General features: G+C 36.6%; 3 protein-coding genes across 3 annotated transcripts; 2 read left to right on the top strand and 1 right to left on the bottom strand.

Annotated features, from left to right (window-relative positions):
* The first annotated feature begins 934 nt into the window (after positions 1–934).
* On the top strand, positions 935–1,510 carry LOC145995090 (uncharacterized). The gene has a single exon (XM_083131625.1). It carries the CDS (start codon positions 935–937, stop codon positions 1,508–1,510), a length of 576 nt encoding a protein of 191 aa, XP_082987751.1.
* Positions 1,511–1,570: 60 nt separating this feature from the next.
* On the top strand, positions 1,571–2,479 carry LOC145995091 (uncharacterized). Its single transcript, XM_083131626.1, has one exon. It carries the CDS (start codon positions 1,571–1,573, stop codon positions 2,477–2,479), a length of 909 nt encoding a protein of 302 aa, XP_082987752.1.
* Positions 2,480–4,565: 2,086 nt separating this feature from the next.
* Positions 4,566–27,710, bottom strand: LOC145995092 (uncharacterized). Its single transcript, XM_083131627.1, has 3 exons — positions 27,624–27,710; positions 21,389–21,822; positions 4,566–7,708 (listed from the first exon to the last, which is right to left on the bottom strand). Exons 1-3 carry the CDS (start codon positions 27,708–27,710, stop codon positions 6,286–6,288), a joined length of 1,944 nt encoding a protein of 647 aa, XP_082987753.1. The 3' UTR covers positions 4,566–6,285.

Below are 27,710 nucleotides of genomic sequence, written 5' to 3' on the forward strand. Positions count from 1 at the left end.
AGATGACATATTCCCTATTGTCACACGATTTATTCAACACAAATACGTCATTACTTGTGACATTCAGAAAATGTATAGACAAATACAAGTTCATTCAGAAGATAATTGTCTGCAGAAGATCATTTGGCGTGATGACCCACAGAAACCTCTCAAAACATTTCAGCTCTCAACAGTGACGTATGGGACAGCTTCAGTGCCATTTCTTGCTACGAGATGTCTTGAACAACTTGCATTAAATGAAAAACAGGACTTCCGCAAGGCTACAGAAGTCGTACTCAGATATATCTACGTTGATGATATTCTAACAGGTTCCAATACAAAGGAAGACATATTAGAATTGCAGAACAGTCTCATCGCATTATTACAACGTAATAATTTCAATTGAGAAAATGGTGTACTAATGGTAAAGGTAAAGTGCTCCCCTGTGCTTAGCACCACGCCATGAAGGCGTATAGGGGGTGTGGGGGTAACGCCCCACACTTTCTTGATCCGATCATGAGTGGGGGAGATGTGATCAACATCACGCCTCTGACCGCCTTTACCCCCCAGGGTTTCCTAATGACCCAACATTATTATCTCACATTCCAGTAGAACATCAAGAAACAAAACAAGATCACATTGATGAAGCACAACAAACTATAAGGAGCTTAGGATTATTATGGAATCCAACCGCAGATGATTTTACTTCACAATATATGATACAAATCGAACTGAAAGAATTTCCAAACTATCTATTTTATCCACCATTGTTGGTATCTTCGATCCATGAGGAATAATAGGACCAATCATACTCAAAGCAAAGGTATTTCTTCAACATCTGTGGAAACTGAAACTAGATTGGGATGAAACATTACCATCACCACTGCATTCAGAATGGGATCACTTTTCCAAGGAACTACCACAGCTAGAGAAACTTCCTGTTCTTAGATGGACAATGACTGAACAAACATCAGAAGTAGAGATACACAGGTTCAGCGACGCATCTGAGCTTGGTTATGGAACATGCATTTACATTAAATACAAGGATTCAAATGGACATATCACGTCTACTTTACTTTGCTCGAAATCTCGCGTTGCCCCTGTAAAAAAGGTAACTTTACCACGTTTGGAACTCTGTGGAGCATTACTTCTTGCCAGACTTGCACACAAAGTCACAGAAGCTCTAAAATGGACAGGAATTAAAATTATTTTATGGTCAGACTCTACTATTGTACTAGCTTGGCTTAAAGTGCCTTCATCACAATGGGAAAATTTCGTGGCCAACAGAGTGGCTGAAATACAGAAACTGACAAGCAGTTACGAATGGAGTCACGTAAGAACTCAAGACAATCCAGCAGACCATATTATTTCAAGAGGCTTGTTATCATCACAAATGACAAATGCTAAATCTTGGTGGCATGGACCATCATGGCTAACAAACAAACTTATTGATCACAATGAGATTACAGTTGAACCTCAAGATGTACCTGAACAAAGGAAAACTACAGTCGCCTTAACAACTACAAAGTAATTTGAGTTACTTGAATGATACTCCACATTAGAAAGATTACAAAGAGTAACAGCGTATTGTATGAGATTCTCTCACAACTCAAAAAAGTTACAACAGGAACGACAGTTGGGACCATTGACAACAACTGAACTGCAATCAGCTATTACATGCTTAATAAAACTTACTCAAGAACAAGAAGTTCAACCAGAGTTGCAAGTTCTCAAAAGTAAAGCAGAACTACCAAAGACAAGCAGACTACTTAACTTAAATCAGTTTCTCGACAAGAATCAAGTAATTAGAGTGGGCGGAAGACTTGCAGCATCTAAAAATACATATGACCAGAAATATCCAATTATTCTACCTGCAAACTTCAGATTTACTATTTTGATTGCTGAAAATGAGCACAGAAGACTACTCCACACTGGACCTCAACTTCTGCTGACGTCACTAACTGTAAGAAAATCGTATTGGCCCCTCAGTGGACGTAACTTAACCAGAAAAATTGTACATCAGTGCATTGTTTGCTTCAAAAACAAACTGAAGACATTTGAACAGCTGATGGGAGACCTTCCAAGGGAAAGAGTGACACCAAGCAGACCATTTTTACACAGCGGTGTAGATTATTGTGGCCCAATTTACATCAAAACCAACAATCGTCGCGGCAGCAGACTAGAAAAAGCTTACATCGCAATTTTTGTCTGTCTGGCTACAAAGGCTGTGCATATCGAACTAGTCAGCAACTTAACCACAGATTCATTTATTGGAGCATTGAAACGATTCATCTCTCGACGAGGAAGATGTGCTAAAATTTTCTCTGATAATGCAACAAACTTTATAGGTGCACAACGTGAATTACGAGAGTTACAAGCATTATTCATGTCACAAGTTCATCAAGAAAAGGTTCAGAATTTCCTAGCTTCTGACCACATTGAAGGCATTTCATACCCCCAAGGTCAGCAAGTATGGGAGGCCTCTGGGAAGCTGCAGTGAAGTCACTGAAGTATCATTTGAAAAGGATAATAGGAAACGCCTCATTCACTTACGAAGAGACTTACACATATCTAACACTCATCAAAGCTTGCTTAAATTATAGACACTTAACTCCAACATACGCCAAACCTGTTTTTGGGTATAACACACCTAAATATGTCATGTCTAGTATCGTCCGTTGTATAAAATGATTTGTAATCATCTCTGTTAGATTTGAAAATAGCCGAGTAAAATAGTAAACAAATGAAAGCTTTTAGTTCACATAAATCAGCTTCATGCCAAACATTTGGATAATTTCCTGCCTTTTCTTTGTTTATTTTTTATTAGTCCATTTCAATATGATATTCAGAAGCAAATTCCAAATTGTATGAGGATCTGGATTGTTACTTACTTGAGCAGGTGGTCGTAATGTCGGTACACGGATGATGTTATGACGCCGCACACGGGAACACTTCAAAATTGGCTTCGAAGACCAACGATATCTGTTTCGACCAAAGTAATTTCTAACAGAATCTTTGGTTGACGATTCAGAATTTACATTTCTATCTTCGTCATTTTGATCACAAGTTTCACTTCTGGAATTCACAGGTGGCAAAACAAATTCGTCTTCACTCAAACCCTCTTCCGATTCCGAATTATGTTCACTTTCAAGTACATTGTCAATATCTGATCCTACACCACTTCCTAGAGCATCCTCAAACCATTGTAAAACAGTATCTGCAAAATCAGGATCTGTAACACGCACAGTTGACGAAGGACCGGGTAATGAATCCATAACGTAAAGGTCCAGGTGGGGTCTCTGAGATTGCTAAGCACTGAAAAAACTGTAAATCTCACTCAAGGTCACGTGCAAGTGGCAACTGACAATGTAAATCAATGTGGTGTAGGGGAAGGGACAACTAGACAGCGCTGCCATCTCCTACACCACCTACATGTATAAACAACAGAATAACTATAAACGCTGGGTGTCTGTGAGACCCCACCTGGGAAGTTAAGGGTTAAAGTGGCAGACGGTATACAAACCCAACCCTCTGATTCATGGTATTCCAAAACAATATACATTAATCACAGGTACTTCTACTTTATGTGTGTGAGATTCATGTTTATAATATCCTAAGCTTAATTTGTCAGTCAAGTTCCCCTAAATTACAAAAATACATCACCTGTGTGTGATGAAAGTGGTGAACCGTGATGGATCCATAACGGATTTCATTGACAAAAAAATAAAAAAGTAAAAAGTGCTCCCTTGTGCATTGCACCATGCCACGAAGGAGTATAGGGGGTGTGGAGTTAGAGTCAAACACTTTCTTGATCTCCGCCAATCCTGGGGTTCATGTGATCAGCGCACCACACCCCTGGCCACCTTTACCCCCCAGAGTTTCCTCCAGGTACCCACTTTATATGATGCTGGGTGGGTGCTTAAAAAGCTGGAACAGGTGGAAAAAGTACCGGTTCTACCTCCCCAGGGGATAGAACCTGGGTCTCTCACATGGTAGTCAGATGCCCTAACGACTGACCTACAGCGGCTCCCATTTATGAAATAAAGAATGGAATTGCAATTTTGTTGAAGTCATTGATGAAATATGGAATGTACAGATAAACATATAACGTTATTACTCCAAAGAAAGATTTCTCATTATTCTGCATTATAATAGTGGTTGACAGTTAGTAAACATCACAACATACTCGAGAAGAAAAATATCTCAGCACGGTGTTTGTAGTTGTAATACAGGGCATTTTGTAAAGCTGATACCCTCAGCTGATGCTACAGTGTTATGTTGCCACATTAACAATTTCTGGACTTAGAATATTTTAGAGCAGTCAGATCGTTTTTGAGAAGTAGATTGTTATCACGTGCTGGATGAGCAGATTTGGAATGCGAGCCCAGAATGAGTTTACAGCTATTGGTCATATGTATCAGGGCAGTCGAGTAAACGAGCTTTTTTCTAAGGAGCATGCAACTTCTCTCCACTATCAAATATTTTATTAAAATGTATTTACTGCAAGTCAGATACATGCTATAACACACACAGCAGGTTCGTAGTATGATTCCTTGAATACCTTGGAAGAATTGGATTTTGTTGTGAATGATATGTTTCATGCTCAGTACAAATGTGGCTTCTCTCCTGCATGAATTATGGAATGTTGTCTGAGATATCTCTTTTGTGCAAATGATTTGATACAAGTTGAACACACGAAGGGCATTTCAACACTATGAATTTCTAAATGTTCTTCAAGATTCCACATATATTTAAACAATCTGTTGCATGTTGAACACAAAAAGTGATTCTCTCCAGTATGATTTTTTAAATGTTACCGAGAACCTCAGTCTGTGAAGATGTTTTGTTGCATATTGAACACACATAGGGTTTATCTGAAGTATGAATTAATGAATATCGTCTAAGAACTTCTTTCTGTCTAAATGATTTGTTACACATTGCACACATATAGGGTCTATCTCCATTATGAATTAGTGAATACTGTCTACGGTTTTGTTTTCGTGAAAATGATTTGTTACAAGTTGAACACACAAAGGGTTTATCTGCAGTATCAATTATTAAATGTGGTCTAAGGTATCCCTTTTGTGTAAATGATTTGTTCCACATTGAACACACACAGGGTTTATCTCCAGTATGAATATAATTGAATACTAAAAAAGATTTCTATTATAAAAATACAATAAAAATATCAGATAAAATGTCACTACTTACGAAATTATGAGTCTTCCTCTTTGATATTGCTACGTTTCGTGGTAAAACTTCCCCCTTCCTCTGGTGCTTCTAAGCATGTGTCATTACTATGCCGCGTCAGTCTTATCATACAAGGAAAAGGTTTTGCAGGTAGGAATGGAGAAAGAGAATTTGTTCTTTATTAAAACTGTACCTTTACCACTTATCATGTTCACTAAAAATCCCCAACAATACGTTAAAACGGATTAAAATTATAAAATCTAAACTCCCTGCCGTTCGTGTAGTCACCAACTGATGCTCACATGTAAAATGCAGGAGGCTGACACAGGCTATATCTCTCTTGCTTGCCTACACTTCCCTTTTAACTACGTTACTTCCAGGTCGAACTCACGTATTTCCTGTGCAGCACAGAAGCACAGATTACTTCTGGCATTACCTGGAAACTTTTTTACTTTTTTTTTTTTTTTTTAAATAAGTTAATCCAAATTTCGTTGAGGTTTCCATCTCTGTTCAGTATATTACAAATGTTGGCTGCCTCGTATATGTGGTTGTGCTCTGATAAGCTAGTTCTAGGAATCACATCACTGATATCTCTCTCATGCTTTTTTCATCTTATTTTCATACTTCTCCCTGTTTGCCTGATATATTCTTTGTTGCAATTACACTTAATGCTATACACTCCTTTCTCATCTTCTTCCTTAACTTTTTCTATTCCTGCTCTTTTATATTTTGAATGTTGTCTAAGGTTTTGTTTCGTGAAAATGATTTGTCAAAAGTTGAACACACATAGGGTTTACCTGCAGTATGAATAATTGAATGCTGTATAAGGTTTTGTTTCAGTGAAAATTATTTGTTACATGTTGAACGCACATGGGGTTTATCTACAGTATGAATTACAAAATGTTGTTTAAGGTATCCTCTATGTGCAAATGATTTGCTACACATTGAACACATATAGGGTTTATTTCCAGTATAAATAATTGAATGTTGTCTAAGGTTTCCTCTCTCTGCAAATGATTTGTTATAAGTTGAGCACACATAGAGTTTATTTCCAGTATGAATAATTTAATGCTGTTTAAGGTTTCCTCTCTGTGCGAATGAGTTTTTACAAGTTGATCACACATGTTTTTTTTTTCCAGTATGAATAATTGAATGCTGTCTAAGGCCTCCTCTCTGTGCAAATGATTTGTTACACATTGAACACACATAAGGTTTGTTTCCAGTATGAATAATTGAATGCTGTCTAAGGCTTCCACTATGTGAAAATGATTTGTTACACGTTGAACACACATAGGGTTTATTTCCAGTATGAATAATTGAATGTTCTCGAAGATGTTGTTTCCATCTAAATGATTTGTTACACGTTGAACACACATAGGGTTTATTTCCAGTATGAATAAGTGAATGCTGTCTAAGGCCTCCTCTATGTGTAAATGATTTGTTACACATTGAACACACATAGGGTTTGTTTCCAGTATGAATAATTGAATGCTGTATAAGGCCTCCTCTCTGTGCAAATGATTTGTTACACATTGAACACACATAAGGTTTGTTTCCAGTATGAATAATTGAATGCCGTCTAAGGCTTCCACTTTGTGAAAATGATTTGTTACATGTTGAACACACATAGGGTTTATTTCCAGTATGAATAATTGAATGTTCTCGAAGATGATGTTTCCAGCTAAATGATTTGTTACACGTTGAACACACATAGGGTTTATTTCCAGTATGAATAAGTGAATGCTGTCTAAGGCCTGCTCTCTGTGTAAATGATTTGTTACACATTGAACACACATAGGGTTTGTTTCCAGTATGAATAATTGAATGCTGTGTAAGGTTTTCTCTCTGTGAAAATGATTTGTTACACGTTGAACACACATAGGGTTTACTTCCAGTATGAATAATTGAATGTCGTCTAAGGACTCCTCTCTGTGTAAATGATTTGTTACAAGTTGAACACACATAAGGTTTATCTGCAGTATGAATTACTGAATGTCGTCTAAGATGCTCCTCATGTGTAAATGATTTGTTACATGTTGAACACACAGAGGGTCTATCTCCCGTATGAATAATTGAATGTTTTCTAAGGCCTTCTTTCTGTGCAAATGATTTGTTACACATTGAACACACATAGGAGTTATCTGCAGTATGAATTACTAAATGTCGTATAAGATGTCCCTCATGTGTAACTGAACACACAAAAGATCTTTCACTAATATGATTTTGCGTGTGAACCTCAAGTTCACATTTGTGATCAAACAAATTGCTGCCATCGTTGCGAACAGTACAACCCTTAGAGTTTGAAGATCTTGTATATTCTGTTTCCCTTGCAGATTCTAAATTAGTTTCACTATTATTTTTTCCAGAGCAGAGAGCTGTTGGCAGAATTGAGCTGCAGATAGGAGATCTCATTGGTAGTGATTGGGATCCAAAGTTCTTATTTACACCAAAGTTAGTCTCTCTAAGACATGAATCTTTTTCACTATCAATTTTTTCCTCTATAAATTCACTTGTAATCGATGTGCACTCCAGTGATAACCTGGAAGAAGATTGACATGTTTAAATAAATTTACACAGAGATATTTCAGAAAAATGTGTTATGATACTGTACTCAGATTTAAACAAATTACTACAGTTATCCCTAAGCATATTACCAATTAGCAAATACAATGCACTTGCTGTAGATTTGGATATGCTACAATACTGAAGGATAAAACATTAATTCCAAGTAATAATACTTTTGTGAAACCATAAAAGTAATTTCCAGTACTATGTACTTGTAACGTATAGTTACACACCATGATATAACACAAAAGAAAAGATGCTCCTTCAGAAGGCGACAAGATGATTATTTTATAAATAATATTTTTTATGTTCATGTTCATATGTTTTCATGCATCACACTTATTCCTGGGGCGATGTAGGAACCAGTGTGCATTAACAGCATAGAATGGTTATTTTGACAAAATCTTGCTTCCCTATTGGCTGCCTTGGGGAGGGGGAATTTTAATGTTGTCACATCTTGCCCAAGTGGTGGTCGTAATAGGCTGTTTGACCATGAATTCATTCGCAGGTAGATACCGCAGCAGAGGTCACTGCCATAAAGGTGGTCCCCACACTGGATATAAGAATAGTGGGATATCAGAATACATGAGCGTTGCCGACTGAAAACTGTTCATACTTGCTGATTCCCTGCTGCATAGGATCATTCAACCTGGCCTTTCTATTGCTACACTGATTGTTTTTCATAAATTGTAAATAAAACACATACGATTCTCACTGTTGTCGAATAATAAACTAATACAAATCAATTATTTTTTATAGCTACGTTTTATAGCTGTAGCTAAATATGAACTCAATGATACAGAATTCTATTTGAAGTCAAAGGGTGTAAGGTTTCTATTTTGAAAGTTAAGGCAGAAGATCCTGTGTTCTATAGAACACACAAAACATGCACTGCTTTTTGGTTGAGATCTGCTGTGTTGTTGACAACACACCAGAATAGTTATTAGACGCTTTACTAGAAAGCATTCATCTGCAACTGAAAGGCGTAATGCAAAAACCTTGTTCTATGTGATTCATTGAAAACATAGATATGGACTGTGATCATGATAAGTGATACATGTCCTAGAAAATATGCTAATTGCACAAGTAATTTTTTTCCTACATAATTAATAATTATCTCTATTAGTAAGACATAGACGTTACTGTAAGTGCTTTAAAAATTCCATGATATTAGTGGTTTGAAAATTTGCATTGGTTTCTTTCATATGTTTGTCTCTTAGAACACAATGGGTCTCAAGCTTGCTTTCAGGCAGCTAGAGGTGCGCAGTACAGACTTTTTTTTTTTTTTGGTCAGGATGAGATTAGGACAGGAAATCTTTTTAATCCCGATATTCACGATGGGAAAAATTCAGAATTTCCCCGCTAAGTTAGGAAAGTTTACTGTGAAAATCTAAAATTATACATACTATTTTCTCTTAAGTGATTGTTTTTTGCATTTCTAGAATGAAAACCAGCAATTTTCGAGAAGTTTCATACACATAAAATTTAGAGAACCTTGAAAATTAATCACTTTTAAAAATGCCCATTTGGAATGTCTTGACTGTTCATGATCTCGAAGAGACGGGAAATCATTACCCAAAGTCAGAACCAGGATGGGAAATTTTTATCCTGATCCCAGTGCTGACTTAAGGATTCCGCACATCCCTACAGGCAATACATTTGGATTTTTTGGGGTTGATTTAAGAAACATAGTAATAACTATAAGAACTTCTCAAACACAAATTGCAAAATGCATCACATTTATTGCAAAATGATGTCGGCCCACTGAGTGCTGCTAATTGTGAACATAATGTTCACTAGGACTTGCAATCATTATTTGTATATTATTCACTCTAGTAACTATAATAACTAGTTAAACATAGTTTCGAATACAAAACTAGAACTATTTAATTTTTTCTAGTTGAACAATGAGACATTGTGGACACACGCTTGCTTTCACACAGCTGTATATTTTGGAGTCTCAATTTGAATGACATTTATTTATGTTTCATGAGAATATTAATACTTATATATAAATAATTAAAAAGACCTCCCCGATAGCACAGTGGTAGTGTAGTCGCCTTGTAATCAAGGGGTACCAGGTTTGATACTCGGTGGAGGTACAGAGTGGTTTGGAATCCACTTTATAGCCCAATCAATGAAGGACAAAAAAATCAATGTCGGCAATAATTCCATAAGAGCTGAATTTTGGTCAGTTGTTAGAACACTACTAGTAATGCAAAATCCCAAAGCCCCTCCTTGCTGTGCTTCCCCCTCCCCTGCCCGAACATCAATTTTGCAGACACTCAGTAATTGACCTATATATCCGTAACCAATGGTCGTAGACAGGTAATCTTTTTTTTTTAAGACTTAATTCCCATTAGATGGACTACAAGGAAGGTTCTGTTTAATTGTTTGATAATGTTGATGGTTTTGCCGAAATTTAAAAAGCAATCTTTAAAATGTGAATTTTTTTCTAGTACTTTCTTAAGTTTTTGCCTTGTAATGTTTGAACAAATTAAATGACAAGAAATTGTTCCCAATAAATGTTGTAGCTTAATTTATAAGCTTTAAAATGATATAAGTTTTAATATATTTTAATGAACTATGCACCATAAAATTTGTCTCCAAATGGAGGACAGCGCCAAAAAAGTGTGTCTTTATCACAGTCTGCAGTTAAGTCCGGAATCATTGACTTTTCGATAAAACCAGAGACTTGGTAGAATTAATTGTTATACCATTAAGGACATGTTCAGTCGAGTACCATCTGCATGCTGATGGCCACCATATTGAAAAGAGTCTGCCATATTGGATATTTTTGATTTCATATATCTCGGGAACGGTGGCACCTCTCAACTTCAGGATTTTTCAGAAATGATGCAAATAGTGTAAACTTTCATAATAAATCAATATATCTATTATTGAAAAATAAATATAGTGGCTTTGTAGAAAAACTCACTATAATACTTTATGTGCTTCCCCGATGATGCAGTGGTAGCATCATCATCTTGTAATCAAGAGGTCCCAGGTTCGAGTCCTGTTGGAGGCACATAGTGGTTTGGATTCCACTTTAAACTGTAGGTGCAGTCCCGATTAGCCTTACTGTGCATAAAGTGGACTTACTGTAAAACACCAAATCAATCAATCAATACTGTATGTGAATATCTGTGAGTTAGAAATGTGTTAGAAGACTTTAGATGAACTAAACCCTTAAAATACTATTTTTCGTATTTATAAATTTACCTTAAATAACACTTTTAAGAGAAATACAATTTATATACAACCAAATTTGATTTCTGAAAGTAGAAGTAATTTAAATTCTATTCAATTAAATTGTTTTATTACTTGAAAGGAAAAACATTAATTGTAATTGATGACACGAAAATACTGAAATTTGTTTTACAAAATATTTTACAATATTCACATTTTGATCAGGGCTTCATTTCAAATCCTACATTTTAATAATGTAGTATAGGCAAGATTTCCCATTCAACACCAAACACCTATAGGCGACACTATCCTGGGAATCTATGAAGCAATGCTGAGCATAATGGTAAAGAAGGGGAGAGGAGAAATATGTGGGCGGAGCAAAGCAGTACACACCAATGCAAACAGATAGTAACTGCAGTCCCTTTTCTCCCTCCATGCAATTCTGTTTTCTCTCAAATTTTGATTGTTCGACACCCCCTTCAGCAGATATACTTTTGTTCACTTGCTCTACATACTGCCAGGACAGAGTATAGTACCTCCTAGTTAGTTGTAATGAGCGTGAAAAACTCTTTGCATATTGCACAGAGTTTTGATGTATAAATAGAAGTATATTTCATGAAGGCTCTTTCCCAGGTGAACAATGTGAAGTTCTGTCTTAATTTGTCATATTGAGGGTTATGGGCGACTTAGTTCTTTGTTTGCACTAGTCTTCAAAATTTAGTTATCTTGAGTCAGGTTCTGTGTTACAATTGACAAGGTATACATCCTTACGCAGTTTATACAGTACACACGTTTTAAGCTGATGGGCACGTGCTGTTTTCCTCCCATGTCAAGCTTTACTAAATGAATCCCTATTACAAATAGAATAAATTTTGGTTTGCTCCAGTTCATATCTTGACTCCTCCAGTAAGAACACCGCCATGCATTTTAAGACAGTCATTTCAAGGTTCATATTTTCATATTGATGCAGGTGTGACTTTCTCACGTAGTATAAATTGTTTGATGCAGCCAACGGTATAATTAAATTGACATAGCATATCTACCTAATGAAGGGAGTAGTTACATCAGGGAAATCATATACTTACCAAAATAAGTACTTTTAGGTATTTTATAAAAGATTTATTCTTTTTATATTGTACTGATAACTGATAATTCATTTCAAGGTGAAGCCCCAAACATGATGACTCTCTTATCGTCTCCATATACTGGGAATCACTGAACCCAGTTCGATAATTTGAATATACGTGTACATTGTATATATTCAATATCAATATGGAATAAATGGAACTGTCGTGGCTTTAGAAGATTTACGGTTTCTTGAGTGACGTGAAACACATGTCACATCATTGCTACTTATTTAGTCATTAATAGGGCTGGGATTTTTATGACCTAATATCACCAAAATATGCAAAATAAAATATTCTCTTATTATGCTCCTAAAATTGTACAAAATATGCACTATAATTAAAAAAATATGCCCTTATAACTGGTCTGTTTCAAGTATCAATATCTAAATGATGGGAAACAAAGATAAATGAAAGTAGCCAACTCAGTGGCAAAGTGCATTTAGAGATATTCTTCAATTTCACCATGGTGTTCGAATACCATCATGTGCATCATTGTTCTTTGTGAGGGTCCCCTCATCAATTTCGTTCAATCAACTCTCATCAATATCATAGCAATAACTCCAAAGTAGAACAAAAGTGACATTAAATATCAAAATTACAAATGTTGCATGAAGAGTGAGCCCCAATTATGTATGTTCTTCATGTACTTATAATGTAAGGCAGTGATTTAAGGGCAAAGTAAAATTACTTATGACAATGTTCACATGGTGAAGTTAAGGCATTAATGCCTGTTCTTCCACTTAACCATTAATTATAGTGGTCATTGTTTTTCTTTACAATTAATTATATACAATGAAAGAATTAATAAAAAGATAAATGAAAAATAAAGTAATAAAAGAAAAAGAAATTTATAAAAATAAAATAAATATAGAATGAAAGTAATATAGTTTGCATATGAGGAGTTACACCATTAACTACAGTGATCATTATTTTTTACTAATACAATGAAAAAGATGACTGAAGAGTAAAATTAAACATAAAAGCAATACAGATTCTACATGGACACACACACACAAACACACACATACCTACAGAGAAAGCAAATTTCGTGAGCTAAAAATCTTATGCATTATTTTCTGGGATTTCAATCTAAGGCCAATTGTTTAGCATGTGTGATTTTAATTGTCTTTTGAATGATATAACTGAGGAGGCTTGGTTTTCAATGGACAGTCTCTTCCAGTGTTCTGCAGAGATAGCGGTAAACAAATTGGCATAGAAGTTAGGTCTATGAAGATAAATGGATGATCAGAGATTTTTCACGTGATCTGATGTTGCGGCAGTGAAAGTCGGAAAGATGTTATCTTGAGGTATAGTCATGCAAGAGGGGTCACAATAAGCCAACACTCTAATTAACTATGGAATATTCCACGTGAAATTATCCATTTTAAGACAAGAAGTTGTTTTATAGTCACAGATTCATTTCATATTTCTTTTTGCTGATAGATACTTGGTCAAATATGACAAACATGAAATATTAGACTTGACCAACAAATATTTTGAAAGTTACGAATTTTTGAAAATTTAAACATTTTCAGAAATTGGGTGGACGAAAGAAACTCCTCATGTGACAAATGGCATTGATTGATTTGACAAAGAAAGCATTATTTAGGGTTATTATTAAAATGCCAAGGGAACTAAATGTGAACTGCCTTGCCTAACTACGAACTTTAAACATTTTGGCGGCAAGAAAGTACACTTCGTTAACAGGTGCAATTCAGAATCGAACCATGTAAAAAATTCATACATAGCATGATGAAATCGCAATAAAGCTAAAGGAACTTGGGCACTATTGGCTCCAAATTTACCCTCACACCCCTCTAAATATCACGTTACATCTATCCAGATGAAGGTCATTGCACATGAAATCACCCAATTGAAAGACAAAAACTTGCTTCAGTCATGGATTTGCTTCATATCTTTATTTCTGATAGATACTTGGCTAATATGACAAATATGTAATATTAGACTTGTCCAACAAATATTTTGAAAGTTATGAATTTTTGAAAATTTTCAGAAATTGGGTGGACGAGCGAATGCACCATGTGATACAAGACATGTCATATCTCGGAAACTAAGTGGAGTATTTTGATGATTTAGGTATTGTTGGAGAGCAGAAGGACAGTCCTAACAGAAAATGACCATATTATCACTCTTACCTACTCAGAAAGTGGAAAAAAATCTTTAATTAAAGTAATATGTTGTGATGACAAAACCCTCCACTTTGGGTAATTGTTTGATAGGGAGTCCCAGGATTAACACAGCATAATCAATACATGTCAAATATTATAATAATACATCAGAAAGGTAATATTTTTCATAGTAAAAATATCACAATTTTTCATAGTAAAAATATCACAGGTTTCACAATATGGTGTATGAACCAATTTTCCACTGGCATGCAGCTATATTTTTGACCAATAGCCCTAAAAGACTCACAAATTTATTATTAATATGAATGCGCATAATATTGTTAGAAATGTTGAATAAGCATTACTCTGATGTTCATCCACTTTTAGTTCATAGAAATTGTATTAAGACCAGAATTTCTGTAAAGAATTCATATGTGTCAGTCCATACCGAATGTTCCAGCACTGGTTGCTTGACCACTTTTAAAAATTAATATTTTTTTGTTGTTTTAACACACATTCAGGGTAGTTCAAAGTAGGGCATTATTTTTCTAAAACTTGACTGTTTAAAAATGCTAGCAATTTTTTTTCTTTGTTTCATGACTTAGGTAATTTCTGGCCTTTGCAGGCAGTTGCAAAAATTATGATAGCTCAGCTAAGAAAAATGATGATTGTGGGGGGGGGGGGGGCAAAAGCATCGATGAAAGTTCAGTTGGGAAAGAAAAACCTAATTTTATCTCACTGTTTTAGTTTTATTGTATTCACGTGTGTGTTTGTGTGTGTATACACCCCCACCCGACCGTTTAGTAGTAGTCCTTAGTTGTTCTTACTTTTTTTTTTGAATATTTGAATTTAAAATTTTGGGTGCGTCAGCACTGAGGCTATTTTGCACCTGTCACATTATACGGGGTCCAGCCCCTTATCGTTACAAATCACAACTCGAAACGTTGCATTACTAAAATCATAAAATATTAAAATGTTCTGACTTTCGTTAAAAGCTGAGACTGCAAAGGGGCACTCAGCACACATAAGGACAAAAGAACAGGACAATACAAACAAAATTATACTGGCCATGGGGCCAGTCGCCAGAGCCTCGTTAGTCTTCAGTCCAGGGTGTACTAATGTGGAAGTGAAGTTGACATTTGGGTGTACTACGTGGAAGATCACCCCTTACACCCCTAGTTGTTCTTACTTCCTCCCTGGTAATTTACAATGCATTACAGACAAGAAATTGCAAGCAAAGCGAGCAAGAAAATATTCAGATCCAAATTTTTGCAAAATGAAAACGGTATTGATTTACTATGGTGCAAAAATTTTCATGGAGTGCCATGGTTTTCTCTTTTACGACTCTGAACTTGACAAGGCTACAAGAAAAGCAGATACTGCGACCGAAGCGAAAAAATTTTACGAAATGTATTTTCATTTGTATAAAATTTGAAATTGAGGGGGCAATTGCGCCCCCCTTCAGGTGCTCTTGGCCATCTGGAAGAAATAATGCAAGATAGACGTGAAAACTAATTTCATCTTGAGTATCCTTTTGTCTTGCTACCCTTAGATTCTGCTAGTCTTGCTTTCCTTTAGTTTCATGTTTGCCCCCTAAAATTGATTTCCGTCCAAGGTTGGGGGAAATGCAATCTGCCTCCTGTAGTTGCGCCACTCCACCCCCATTCCCCGTAGTTGCTTTGAACTTTCATCGGCTTGATAATACTTCATTTTCTTTAAGAGTATAATATCGTTTAATAACGGCGATAACATTTCTCTATCCTAAATTTCTAGGTGAAAATATACTGCTGGACAAAAAAAACCGGACACCTTAATATTTGACATCTGAATTGCAATTACTTATGAATTACGCTCTCAGTTAAGTATTGAACAACTGAACATTCATTATTGAACATTTTCCATACTTTTTCCGTTTATTATTTATGTATTTATCTACTCGTATTTACTTATTTGGAACACCTAGTAGGCTCAAAATCAATTTCATGCAATTTCGTTTTAATTTATTGATTTTCAATTCCTGTTGATGTTATTTTGTTTAATGTCTAGAGAGCCATGAATTTTGGTTCATAGTAACCATAGTAACAGATATTATTGACATTGTCATTGCTGGTGTTTTTCTTGCAAGTGTATTGTAAGTTTGCTAGCTTGAAAATGAGACGTGAAGAGGTAATAAAAGCAGTAGCTCTTCGTGATGATGGTCGTAGTGTGCGTTATATTGCTAGGGTGCTAAATATAGCACGAAGTACTATCCATGAAGCTCTCAGACGGTATGATGCAACTGGTTCATATGGTAGAAGACCGGGTTCTGGTCGGAAACGATGCACAACAGCACGGGAAGATCGTTTCATGCGTATCATAGTCTTAAGAGACCGTCGTACAACTTCAAATATTGTGGCACGGCGTTTGAGAAATGTTCATAGAGCTGTGGTTTCTTCACGAACAGTTCGTAGAAGACTGAATGAAAGTGGTTTATCATCTCGGAGGCCGGCTACAGGTCCCAGGTTGTTAGCACGTCACCGGAAGCGAAGACTGGAATTTGCTACACAACACTTACATTGGAATGTGGAGCAGTGGGAAAAGGTTTTATTCTCCGATGAGTCAAAATTCAACCTACGTTCTGCAGACAGGCGTGAACGTGTGTATAGAAGACCTAATGAGCGTTATGCACAGTGTTGTTTCGTTGAAATAACACCCTTTGGAGGCGGTGGTGTCATGGTCTGGGGAGGTATTTCTTTACAAGGACGTACAGAGTTGGTTCTTGTAGAGAATGGAGCAATCACAGCTCACAGGTATATTACAGAATGTTTGGCAGATCATGTAGTACCATATGCACCATTCATAGGCCCAGATTTTGTTTTTATGCATGACAATGCGCGTCCTCACATTGCGAATATTGTCACGGAGTACCTGGACGAAGCTGGGATTACGCGATTAGAATGGCCACCACAAAGTCCGGACCTAAATCCCATAGAGCACGTCTGGGATCAACTGAAACGACATATCAGAAACCGCGCAATAGTTCCAGAAACACATTGAAGAGCTAAGACGTGCTATTCAAGAAGAATGGGAGCAATTGGACCAAGAAGTGATTGCCAACCTTATTCGAAGTATGCCATGGCGGTTACAAGCTGTAATTGATGGCAGGGGAGGTAACACCCGCTATTAGATCCCACCAGTACCAGTTAACAATATTAAAAAAAAAATATTGCTAAGATTTTTTTTGGTAGTTTTCTGTAACTTTCGTTTATGTTCTAATTTAACTTATTAACAATAAATTTTAATTTGCTTTCTGTTGAATATATTCAGGTTTTCTTCTTTCCAATAATTTCTACAACATTTACTTAGCCTTCGAATCAGAATTTATGCGATATCACAAAAAATGCAAGTGTCCGGTTTTTTTTGTCCAGCAGTATATAATAATATAGGGGCATGGGCATCTGGAAGGGAGGCAAGGATGGCCACATCTCTCACTTTGAAATCGAATGTCAACCTAAAAGTAAATTTTCACACGTATAACTTGATTTTGTACATTAATTATTATAATGGGGATGCAGGAATGCGATAATTTTAAATTCAAGAGGTGTTTTCTGATGGCAACACTATAAGCGGGGTAATATGCCTTATGGAACCTTGCTTGTTCCCCCATAGAAAAAAATCTGGGGACATCCATGATTAGGGGGGGTCATTTGCCCCCCTTTTCCTCCCCGTGTGCATGCCTATGACACCACATAGCCCTATACTGTGTATATACAGGGTGAGTCAAAAGTCTTTGAACACCATTTTATTTTGAAACCTGACAGGAAAATGTGAAATCTGGTAATGGCAGATGGTAGTCGAGTGGGGGCTGCAATTCATCAAATGAAGAGAAAGTGCGGGTTTGTTGGGGGTGGGGGGTGGGGGGGACCTCTGGATATGGAAGAGTGCATTTTCGAAAGGTCTCCAACTTCACCAGAATGGGGCCGGCCGTAAAACCATTAACTGCATCCTTTGTCACTAAATCTGTTTGTGTTCAACAAGCAAGAAACAAGAAAATAAGAAAGAAATGCCTTGCTTGGGATTCATGCTATACAGTGTTTCAAACTGCAAGCAAAATTTACTGAAGAACTATTTTGCAACATTAGTCAATAAAATAAAGTTTCCAGCAAATACAGAACAGTTTGCTGGCGCCACGTAGACGTTTCCCAGGGCCAGTGCCCCCCTGCCCCCCTGAACGATGTCCCTGCTGTTTGGTATATTATAGTAGCAGTTGTACAGTTTCCTTTAATCTAACAATATTGTGATACAACTTAGAGCCAGTGACAGAGTGTAAACCCTAGAATATAATGTTTTATACTTTTAAACCAATAAATGTGCATGTCTTTCGTAACCTAACATTTGCTTCAAGGTTCACAATTAACAGAGATACTTGGTCAAAAATACGACTCCTTAAAAAAAATGTATTCCTGAATATTTTCACCACCTTTTTTATTTGGAAAACCTGTTTCTGTGCACACTCAAGAGTGAAACTCATGCTAGTTTTATGCCCTTTAGCTCACACGTCTCTTTATCTTGGGAGCCTCATGGTAGAGGAACGAGCACAGAATGTGACACAAAACAGGTCATATCTCAGAAACTATGTGGAGTATTGTGATGATTTAGGTGTTGTTGGAGAGGAGAAGGACAGTCCTCGTGAGTTACCTGTGCACCGTGGACAAAAGTTTGCAGATAGTTCATGAAAATCTCATTTAGTGATGTTTGTTTTGCTTACAATAGTATACAAACAATTTAAAAAGCATGGATCAAATGAATAGATATAAATTAATGTATTTTATATTTATTATTACCTTTTCCGATTGTGCACTTGGCCTTGATTTACTGCTGGCCAGCCCCTAGAATGATATCAATACAAGGGTACGCAGCAGAGTCCTGTTACAAATAACAAAATACTCAACGCTCAGAAAAAGCATAAACTTTAGGCTAAAAGATTAAAAATCGGCAACTTACGTGTGTGAGTATGAGATTTTTCGTACTACGTTTCGGAGGTTACACTACCTCCTTCTTCAGGTTGAAACGATGTTATTCAGACACCTGACATGGTGCCTCGTCGTGAAAGTGAAGGTTAAGGATTTAGGTTAAAAAGTTGCATGAAGGACACTTTCTAAAAAAGAATATAAATTACACATCTAAAACCGCGCAATACTATAAAAAACAAAAGAACGTCCAAGGCTGAAGTCGGCGAACTGCCGACCAGTGCTCGGGGTAGGCGAATGCACGGTGTCAGCCCGTACCTGGGGAAAGAAAACTTCCCCTCCTCAATCCTTCCAAACTGGGGCTCGGGAGTCACCAATCCAAGGAAAAGTCGACCTCCACCTCGGCGGCTTTCCTAACCTCAGGAGTAACACGGAAGCCCATCTCGTCCCTATTCACTGCGGCTTTATCACATTTTTTAAAGAAATTAACCCAGCCGTCTTCTAAATTCCCATCGTCCCTATTAAGTTTGTTCCAATTTTTCGCGCATATATAGGCAGCTTCATATACGTTTCTGTCCAATTTATTGTTAACCTCCCTAATAACTTCCCTTTTAGCAATCTTATGTCGGTTAACCAATATGTGTTCAGATAATCCTGTTTTGGGTATGCCCTCCTTTACGTCCTTATCATGCTCTCCCCACCTAACTTGCATACTTCTTCCGGTTTGTCCCACATATTCCTTTCCGCATTCACACACTATCCTGTACACTCCCTTCCGCTCTTCAGGGTTATTGCGTCTATCCCCCCTCCCTTTCTTATAGGACGTAAAGTGCTTTTCAATACTCCGGGGCGCTCTTACCCCACATTTTATTCCGTAACCCCTCACGGACTTTTCAATTTTCTCTGAGACCCCCTTAAAATACGGGATCCCGACAAAATATGTGTTCTTTTCACCGTTTCCTATCTCAGTTTTTTCCCCCTCTTTGTCATTTTGTCAGAAAAAGCAATAACAAAGGTCTGAAAAGAACAATAACAATGCTCTAAAAACAATAAATATGCTGTGAGAGATATATAACTCACATGGCATCCAATGTAATAACTTATTACCGCAGCCTGACTTGCATATGACTCACACCATGGCCATCTGTAATCCGAGGGAGTCCGGAGCCTTCAATTTGGCAACTCTGTAAACCGTGACATCAGCCGGCCAATGCCACTCTAATGCATGAAATTCACCTGCACAAATGATACCACCACCACCACCAGAATTCCTGTGAGATCAAGGTGACTGGTGCAAGAACAATGATCCAAATTACCACATAGAGCATGTTTCAAAATGATTTTAACGATAAAAACACCTTCCATTAGCAAAACAACATAATCACAGATTGAATATCCTGTGAAGCACATCCCTAAGTTTTCTTTTTGGAATGGTCCCAGTAATTCTAAATTCCACCGCCATATGCCAGTGGTTAGAAGAAAGCACCTTGTAAGAGTAGGTCAGTCGTAAGTGTGCAACGTCAGTTTCATTTACAATTTCATTAAGATCCACCACCTAAGAATTCTATTGTATTAGTGCTGAGGTGCAAACCATTGATGAGAACATGCTGAAATCTGTTTGGCCCATTACACATGTGCAAAATTGTATCTTACTTTGACAATTCATGAAAAAAATATAATGAGTTGAAATCGTTCAAATAATTTTGAAACACTGTGCATAATAAGAAATAGTCCACATGCAGAACACATCACAAGGAATTGGCAATGATGTCATGACATGATAAATAGTATAAGATAAAAACACTTATTACTTTGCTACAACACATCTCTGCGAACTAAAAAAACAGAGGCCGACCCTCGAGGTGAAATGGTTAGGCAGGTCCTGGGTACCAATGTCTGCCTGGGCATGGGTGTTCTCTCTGAGTGTGACTTCATCAATTTCAACCTATCATCAGTCATCTGCATGATTAGCCAAAAGTGGAAGAAAAGTGATGTAAAATAAACCAAACCAAGCAATCAAAAACAACAGAAAATGTTCATATGTAAATATATTCATAAAGCAACCATGTTTTGTTTATAAATATGAGAGACTTGAAATCCATTCTTCATTGATTAATTGCTACATGGAAAAAATCATGCCTCTGCCCTTATACAAAAAGCAATTGTGACTAAATATTCAAGTTGAGAAAATTTTGATGTAGTGCGATCAAAGTATTATGGTACTTGCTTTCATTAATGTGAAAATAGTTCATGAACTCACCTTTCTGTCTCTGTGAATGGACATTCATCTTCAATTGTGAGCTCACTCTTCACGTCTTCAGGCTCTACATTAACATTGCCACTCTCATCATTTTTGCATGCAACAGCACCAAACTGGGAAATGTCATCACTCGAACCCAAATCTTTAATATCTTCCTGTAAAATTTCAGTCATCCCAGCACCAGAGTTCAAGTATATGTGAAAGGAGCTACCAGCAACATCACCTGGCTCTTCGACTTTCATTTGTTCCTCGTTTGATTCAGATTTGATAACTGATGTTGATGATGATGTTGGCTGCCAAGTGTTTTTGGTTGACTCTTCATTTTGTTCACTCTTGATTGAACAACTTACGAACTCAGGCTCTACCCTCAGTAAGTTGGACAAAGAGAGATCGTGAAACTCCATCTGTGATGATGAGGATAAAGCACTTGCTACCTGAAAAGACATTTTACACACAAACATCAGATGGTGCTCAAATTGAAGATTAAAAAAGGAAAGCGGAAGTATCATCAGATACTGGACAAATTCAAATGTTTGCAACAGTAAGTGGCATCTTCAGTGGTAGAAAGAGAAAAACTGGAGTTTTGTTAAGTTATAAAGTGATGGGAAAGTTAGTGAATGTCTTTCTCTTTTTCAGCCAACGGGGTGTGGTTGCAGTAATGGCTGATATGTAGGCCCTCTCTCTAATACTACTGCAACATGTACGTAGTATGAATGAATGAATGATTTGGTGCTATAAGTCCACTTCATGCACAGTAAGGCTAACTGGGACTGGACCTACAGTTTAAAGTGGAATCCTAACCACTATGTGCCTTCACCGAGTATCGAACCTGGGACTCCTTGATCACAAGGTGACAACACTATTGCAGTGCCATCGGGGAGGCACACAATATATGTAGTATTTTGACACCCATGTAGTATAAAAATGTAAAATAACGATGCTGCACAAAATAAAAGTAAATGAGTTGATTTTCTGCAAGATGTGGCCAGTTAATGAAATTATGGCATTTTATAATACTTCAAGTAGGCAATACTACCATAAGTTATAAGGTGATAGAGTACGTTCACCACAAAATAAACTGTTGCATATGACATGATTTGTAAAATGAGAGAACTCACAATAGAAAGATTTAAGGCAATTCTGAAACTACCTCTAAGTTGCCGGCCGAGGATATCAAACAGCACCTTGAATTTTCAGGAAAAAAATTGTCACAAAAGGTTAACTGATTTTAAAAATAAAAGAAAGTTCTGGGAGTACGGAAAGGACATTTGTACAGTTGCAGACATTAGAGTGCATTCCAAGACTGTATCACAATGGTACCATATTTTTTTTTTTTTCCTTGTAATTATTTTATAATTTCACTACTTGTCACTAAGTCTTAACTGAAATCACTTTTATGTTAGACACAATGAAACAAACTAATTTTCAAGGGAGCATATCTGCCTAATGTAACAACAAGCACCAACAAAAGTGGTTGAAAGTACTTTGTTTGTTCCCCAGACAGTGGTGAGAGAAAAACTTTTTGTAGCAAAAATGTCGAAGTAATGTGTAGGTGGGAGTTTGGTATTCATAATTTTTGGAGTCTACCATTAGTTTTAAGGGGGAAATATTTCTTCCTAGGTAACAAAAGCTAATCGACAGAATGTACTCAAGGTGGTACAACTACCTCATGTTATACAGTGGGTAGCATGAAAAGCTTTTAGTAAAACTGATAGAAGCCAAGTAACCAGAATTGTTGGGTCAACTAGAGCTTTTATGTGCAAAAGTTGGCAAATTGAAGTTGGCTTTATATTAGGCCAACAGTTGTTGCCAATGCTTGCCCAACCATGGAAAAATTAGTCAAAATCAGTTTTAGAAAATACTTTCTCCTGTTAAGATAACTTTCTAGAGTCTGCTGTCAATTCTAGAGTGTAAAATAAATTACACTTAACACTGTTTCTTGCTGAATATTTTGGTCACAGCACATGCTGAAAATATAATATTTTGTTAATGAAAATAGATGCTAATTCTAACTTGTCACTCACTTTTGTTAGCCACCATGGATGAAAGATATTTCCCTGATGGTGACCTCCGTACACCCTTGAGAAACTTCAAAATTTTTAGTGAATTGGGAATATTATCTTTCATATGAAAATTTGTCGATGTTTTTAGCATGCGGAGATGTGTTACACGTGAGTAATTAACTATTTTATGTGGTACTAGTTATGACATCACACATTGGATGATTGATGCCATAAACTACCTGTGATGCATTTGGGTCTCACTCATCGCACGAAAGACACACTTTCTTGTTCTAACAGAAAAGCAGAATGCATTGTTAGGTTAGGCTTGTTAAGTTTGCTTCACTTAGTAGAAATAACACAAGCCTCCTAAAATTTCAGTCTATTTATAATAAGAGAACTAACCTAAAGCAACAAAAACTCTTTGCAGTAACGTCATAAAAAGATGGAGTTTATCTTCTGTGCGATGAAGGTTTGATACCCGGTGGAGGCACATAATGGTTCGGATCCCACTTTATACTGTAGGACCAGTCCCGATTAGCCTTACTCTCCATAAAGTGTACTTTTAAAATCAATCAACTGTGTGATGATCTTCCACTATTATAGTGCAACCACAGTGAAAAAGACTTGGCCTGAACTGCACTGCACTTGTGGGTGTGGGAGAGGGCAGGGGGGAGGAGCCTTAGCCGCAGTCTGAGTCAGTGTTGCCAGGCCTATTGATTTCCCGGGAGATTTCCTTAATCTGTTGCTTAGGAACCACCAAGAGCCTTTCATCTTATTTGGGCATGGAGGAAGAGGTAGAGTGGAGCAAGTGGAACCATACATAAAATAACAAAAATGGGTGTGGAACTCCACTCAACCATGAAAAATGCTCTTTGAACTGTGAAATTACGCCAAATGTTACTCAATTGTGATAGGACATAATAATAATTAGTAGTAGTATGCAATTATTATTATATTATTTTTTTTAGATGGTTGTATGTTATCCCAACCTAAAATCCATTTCTATTCTGGCTATTTTACATCCCTTTTGTACCTCTATGTGTAAGTACGACAGCCACCACTCCAGCCCCCCCCCCCCCCCCAGAAAAATATATCATTTCAGACATAGTAATTTACATCAATTATTATAATGGGGATACAAGAACGTGAAAATTTCAAATTCAAGTGGTGGTTTTTCAGGGGGTTTTATTATGGGGTATTATGTCTCCTTTCCCCCCTGAAAATATATCTTGCTTGCCCCTGCCTGGAAAAAATCTGTGGCAGTCCAAGATTAGAGGGCAATTGCTCCCCTTGCCCCACAGTGTGCACGCCCATGCCTCCCTCTTCGAGAACATCATTCATCCGCTACTATTAGATCACTTCTTTTAGCAGATCTTCTGGTTCACACGAGAAACTATCTCCTGATTTTTAAAGTCTGACCTGGCAACACTGCACCAAAGCCGTGAGAACCGCAGGGAAGATGCACAAGCATTTTTGACTAAATATTATTTTCCTTGTGGCCGATCTATAATTATAGATAATTATAATAGAGAAGTCTAATTACTCACCATATATCTGCATGGCCTCCTTTCAAAAGAAAACACCCCACCCCTACACAGTTAAGAAAGAACTACCACACACATCCTTGAAGAAGAAAGGTTTCATTCTGACTGACCATTCCTAACATTGAACAACTACATTAATTATGAAAAAAAATGTCCTTGACCTTGGAGCAACTGTAATCTGGAAGGAATAAATGAAAACAAACTATATTGTTAATTGAAGGAATCCTTTCAAGTTTCAAGATGTCATGTTTTGAAGTTTGATGCACAGGACACAAAACTATTTGAACTGTTGTTTCAGTAGCTTCTATGAAATTGTAATACTGAAAGTTTTTGTTCCACAAGAAAAAGAATGTTTTGTGTGATGCATGAGACAAGGCTGCGAGATAGTTTGAAGTCTTACAGTTTATAAAAGCATTAATTCCTTTATTTCACATTGAATACACAGCTAAGTAACCCCATACTTGATAAATAAAAATAATTCAAATATGCTAATTATATGTACCTGTCAAAATGTATCCGTACCTGGGGAAAAAAATCAGTTTTTCACTTGTGAAATGACATTCAGATTGTACTCCATACCACGAATAAAAAATTAATATCGCAAATTCATCATTTGATATGTTGGCTTCACTTTTCATAGAATTGCCCAAATAACTTCAGACTGTGGTAAGGACAGATAACTAAAACTTTAGGGGGCAGCTGACCAGTATGGACAGCAGGTGACAGCAAATAACACAGCATTTCTTCAAACCTACACATGATATTTCAGAAAATTTCCCTAAATTGAAGACTTTCAAAAATGTTGAATAATATCCACTTTTCTAGGAGGGGATCTGATGGCCCAAGTTATGATTGCTTAACCCTTTATACCATGAATTATGACATAAGATGTGTAGAGGCATGAATATTTTATCTTAGACCACTAGTTACTTCCATAGGTAGATAAAAATGATCGAACGAATTTTGTTTACATTTTAATTACAAAATTAACTTTTGGTACTTAGAAGTACAGCCAGGCCAAAATGAATTTGATTTGTCGTAAAAACAAAATTTGAACTCCCATATATGGTTGTAATTTTTTTCCCCGTTAAATTAAAATTTCAATCACATTTATCTAAATCTAATAGAAATACCAGAAAAATAGGCCATATGTCTTTGTCACCCAATGTTTTGCTTCTCATTGTTCTAAAAAACAACATGGAGAACAATTGTGTGTTTGTAATACATATATTGGTACCAGTTTCATAGATAGGAGTCACATTAAAATCGCATATTTTGTGTTTCGCATGGTTAGTACTTACCAATTGTGTATTGCAGAACATAGGTAGTTCAACGTGCCATTATGCTTTTTACATGAAAACAAACGCAATTTTTCACATTCTGAGTGCTTTTTGTTTTTCCTTTCTTCGCGGGCACATTTTGACTCACGCTGTGGGTATGCAGTGTTTCAACCTTCTTCACCAAAAAATACCTACTATCGTGTTCGTTACTGGTGGAAATTATACATTTTGCACAGGTAGCTGACGGATAGTTCATGACCCATTATGCACGGTAGCTGACCGATAGCCTCACGAACCATTTATGGATAGCCCCAAGAACCATTTCCGATAAGGTTAGGTTAGGTTTGGTTACGTTAGGCAAGCATAGTAAAAAAAGGGAGGTTGAAACACTGACAGGGGCTTACGTCATCAAACATATGCAGCATCCGGTTGTCGTAGGGCAAGCAAATGAAAGCAATGGCAATTGTGCGTCGGTGATATATTTCTTTTGAAAATACATGATTTCCCGGTCAAATATATTCCACAATGAAAGAAAATACCTCGACAAACGTTGTAAACCTTGGAGAAACTCAATTCTGTAAGGAGTTTCTTGTGTAAAATTGAAGAAATGTGTCTCCGATGTATGAAACTGTTACCCATATATTGACATGCTTTATATATATATGCATATAAACATATTATGTGTTAGAAGCATGTTATGTAAATTTAGGAATTACCTGTATCCTTTACGTTCCTCCAACATTATTTTCTTCTCTCTTGCAGTGAAATTATGGCTTTTACACTAACATACACAAACATTGATGTGCCCAAGGGGGGGGGGGGGCAATGATCTACCTTTTGGCCCAGTATTACTAAAAAACTAATGTGAAAATCAGGAAAAGATACAAAACTAAGAACTGAATACTAAAAGAATCCTGCTACGATAATCCTCAGCGTGCCACAAATGTATCATGCTCCAGAAGCCTGGTGGTACTTATTTACCAAAATGAAATTTGCACCTAATTTGGATAATATCCTGAGAAAAGTTATATCTTTTGCACATATAACAATACAGAATATTCACAAATCAATACAAACATAATGGAACACTTTTCATGCTTTGATGACTAAATTCAAATATTCAGAAAAACTTTTTCTCATGAAATTGCTGCCCATCAGTATGCATCACTGCCTGCCACATGCTGCTGGATGTAAGAAAACAAAATCAAGCAACACTGCCATCTATTGACCGATAGAGAACATCTGTAAGCATTGTATGCTTTTAACAAAGAGTGTGGTCAGAGAGTGAGTATTAAAATATTGGTACTTTAAAGTACCATTAGTAGATAAAGGGATAATTCCGATTTAATTATGGTACACAGGCATTTCTTTCATGGCTCAATTTATATTTATGTCTGTTAACACATACCTTGGAGTTGTAGCGATCACTTACTGGATGATTGCTTGAGAATAGTTTTTCACTGCCATGTACTCCTACAGGATTTTTCTCTTGCAT

The sequence above is a fragment of the Lepisma saccharinum genome, chromosome 11, assembly GCF_977018435.1.
Source record: "Lepisma saccharinum chromosome 11, izLepSacc3.1, whole genome shotgun sequence".
NCBI lineage: Eukaryota > Metazoa > Arthropoda > Insecta > Zygentoma > Lepismatidae > Lepisma > Lepisma saccharinum.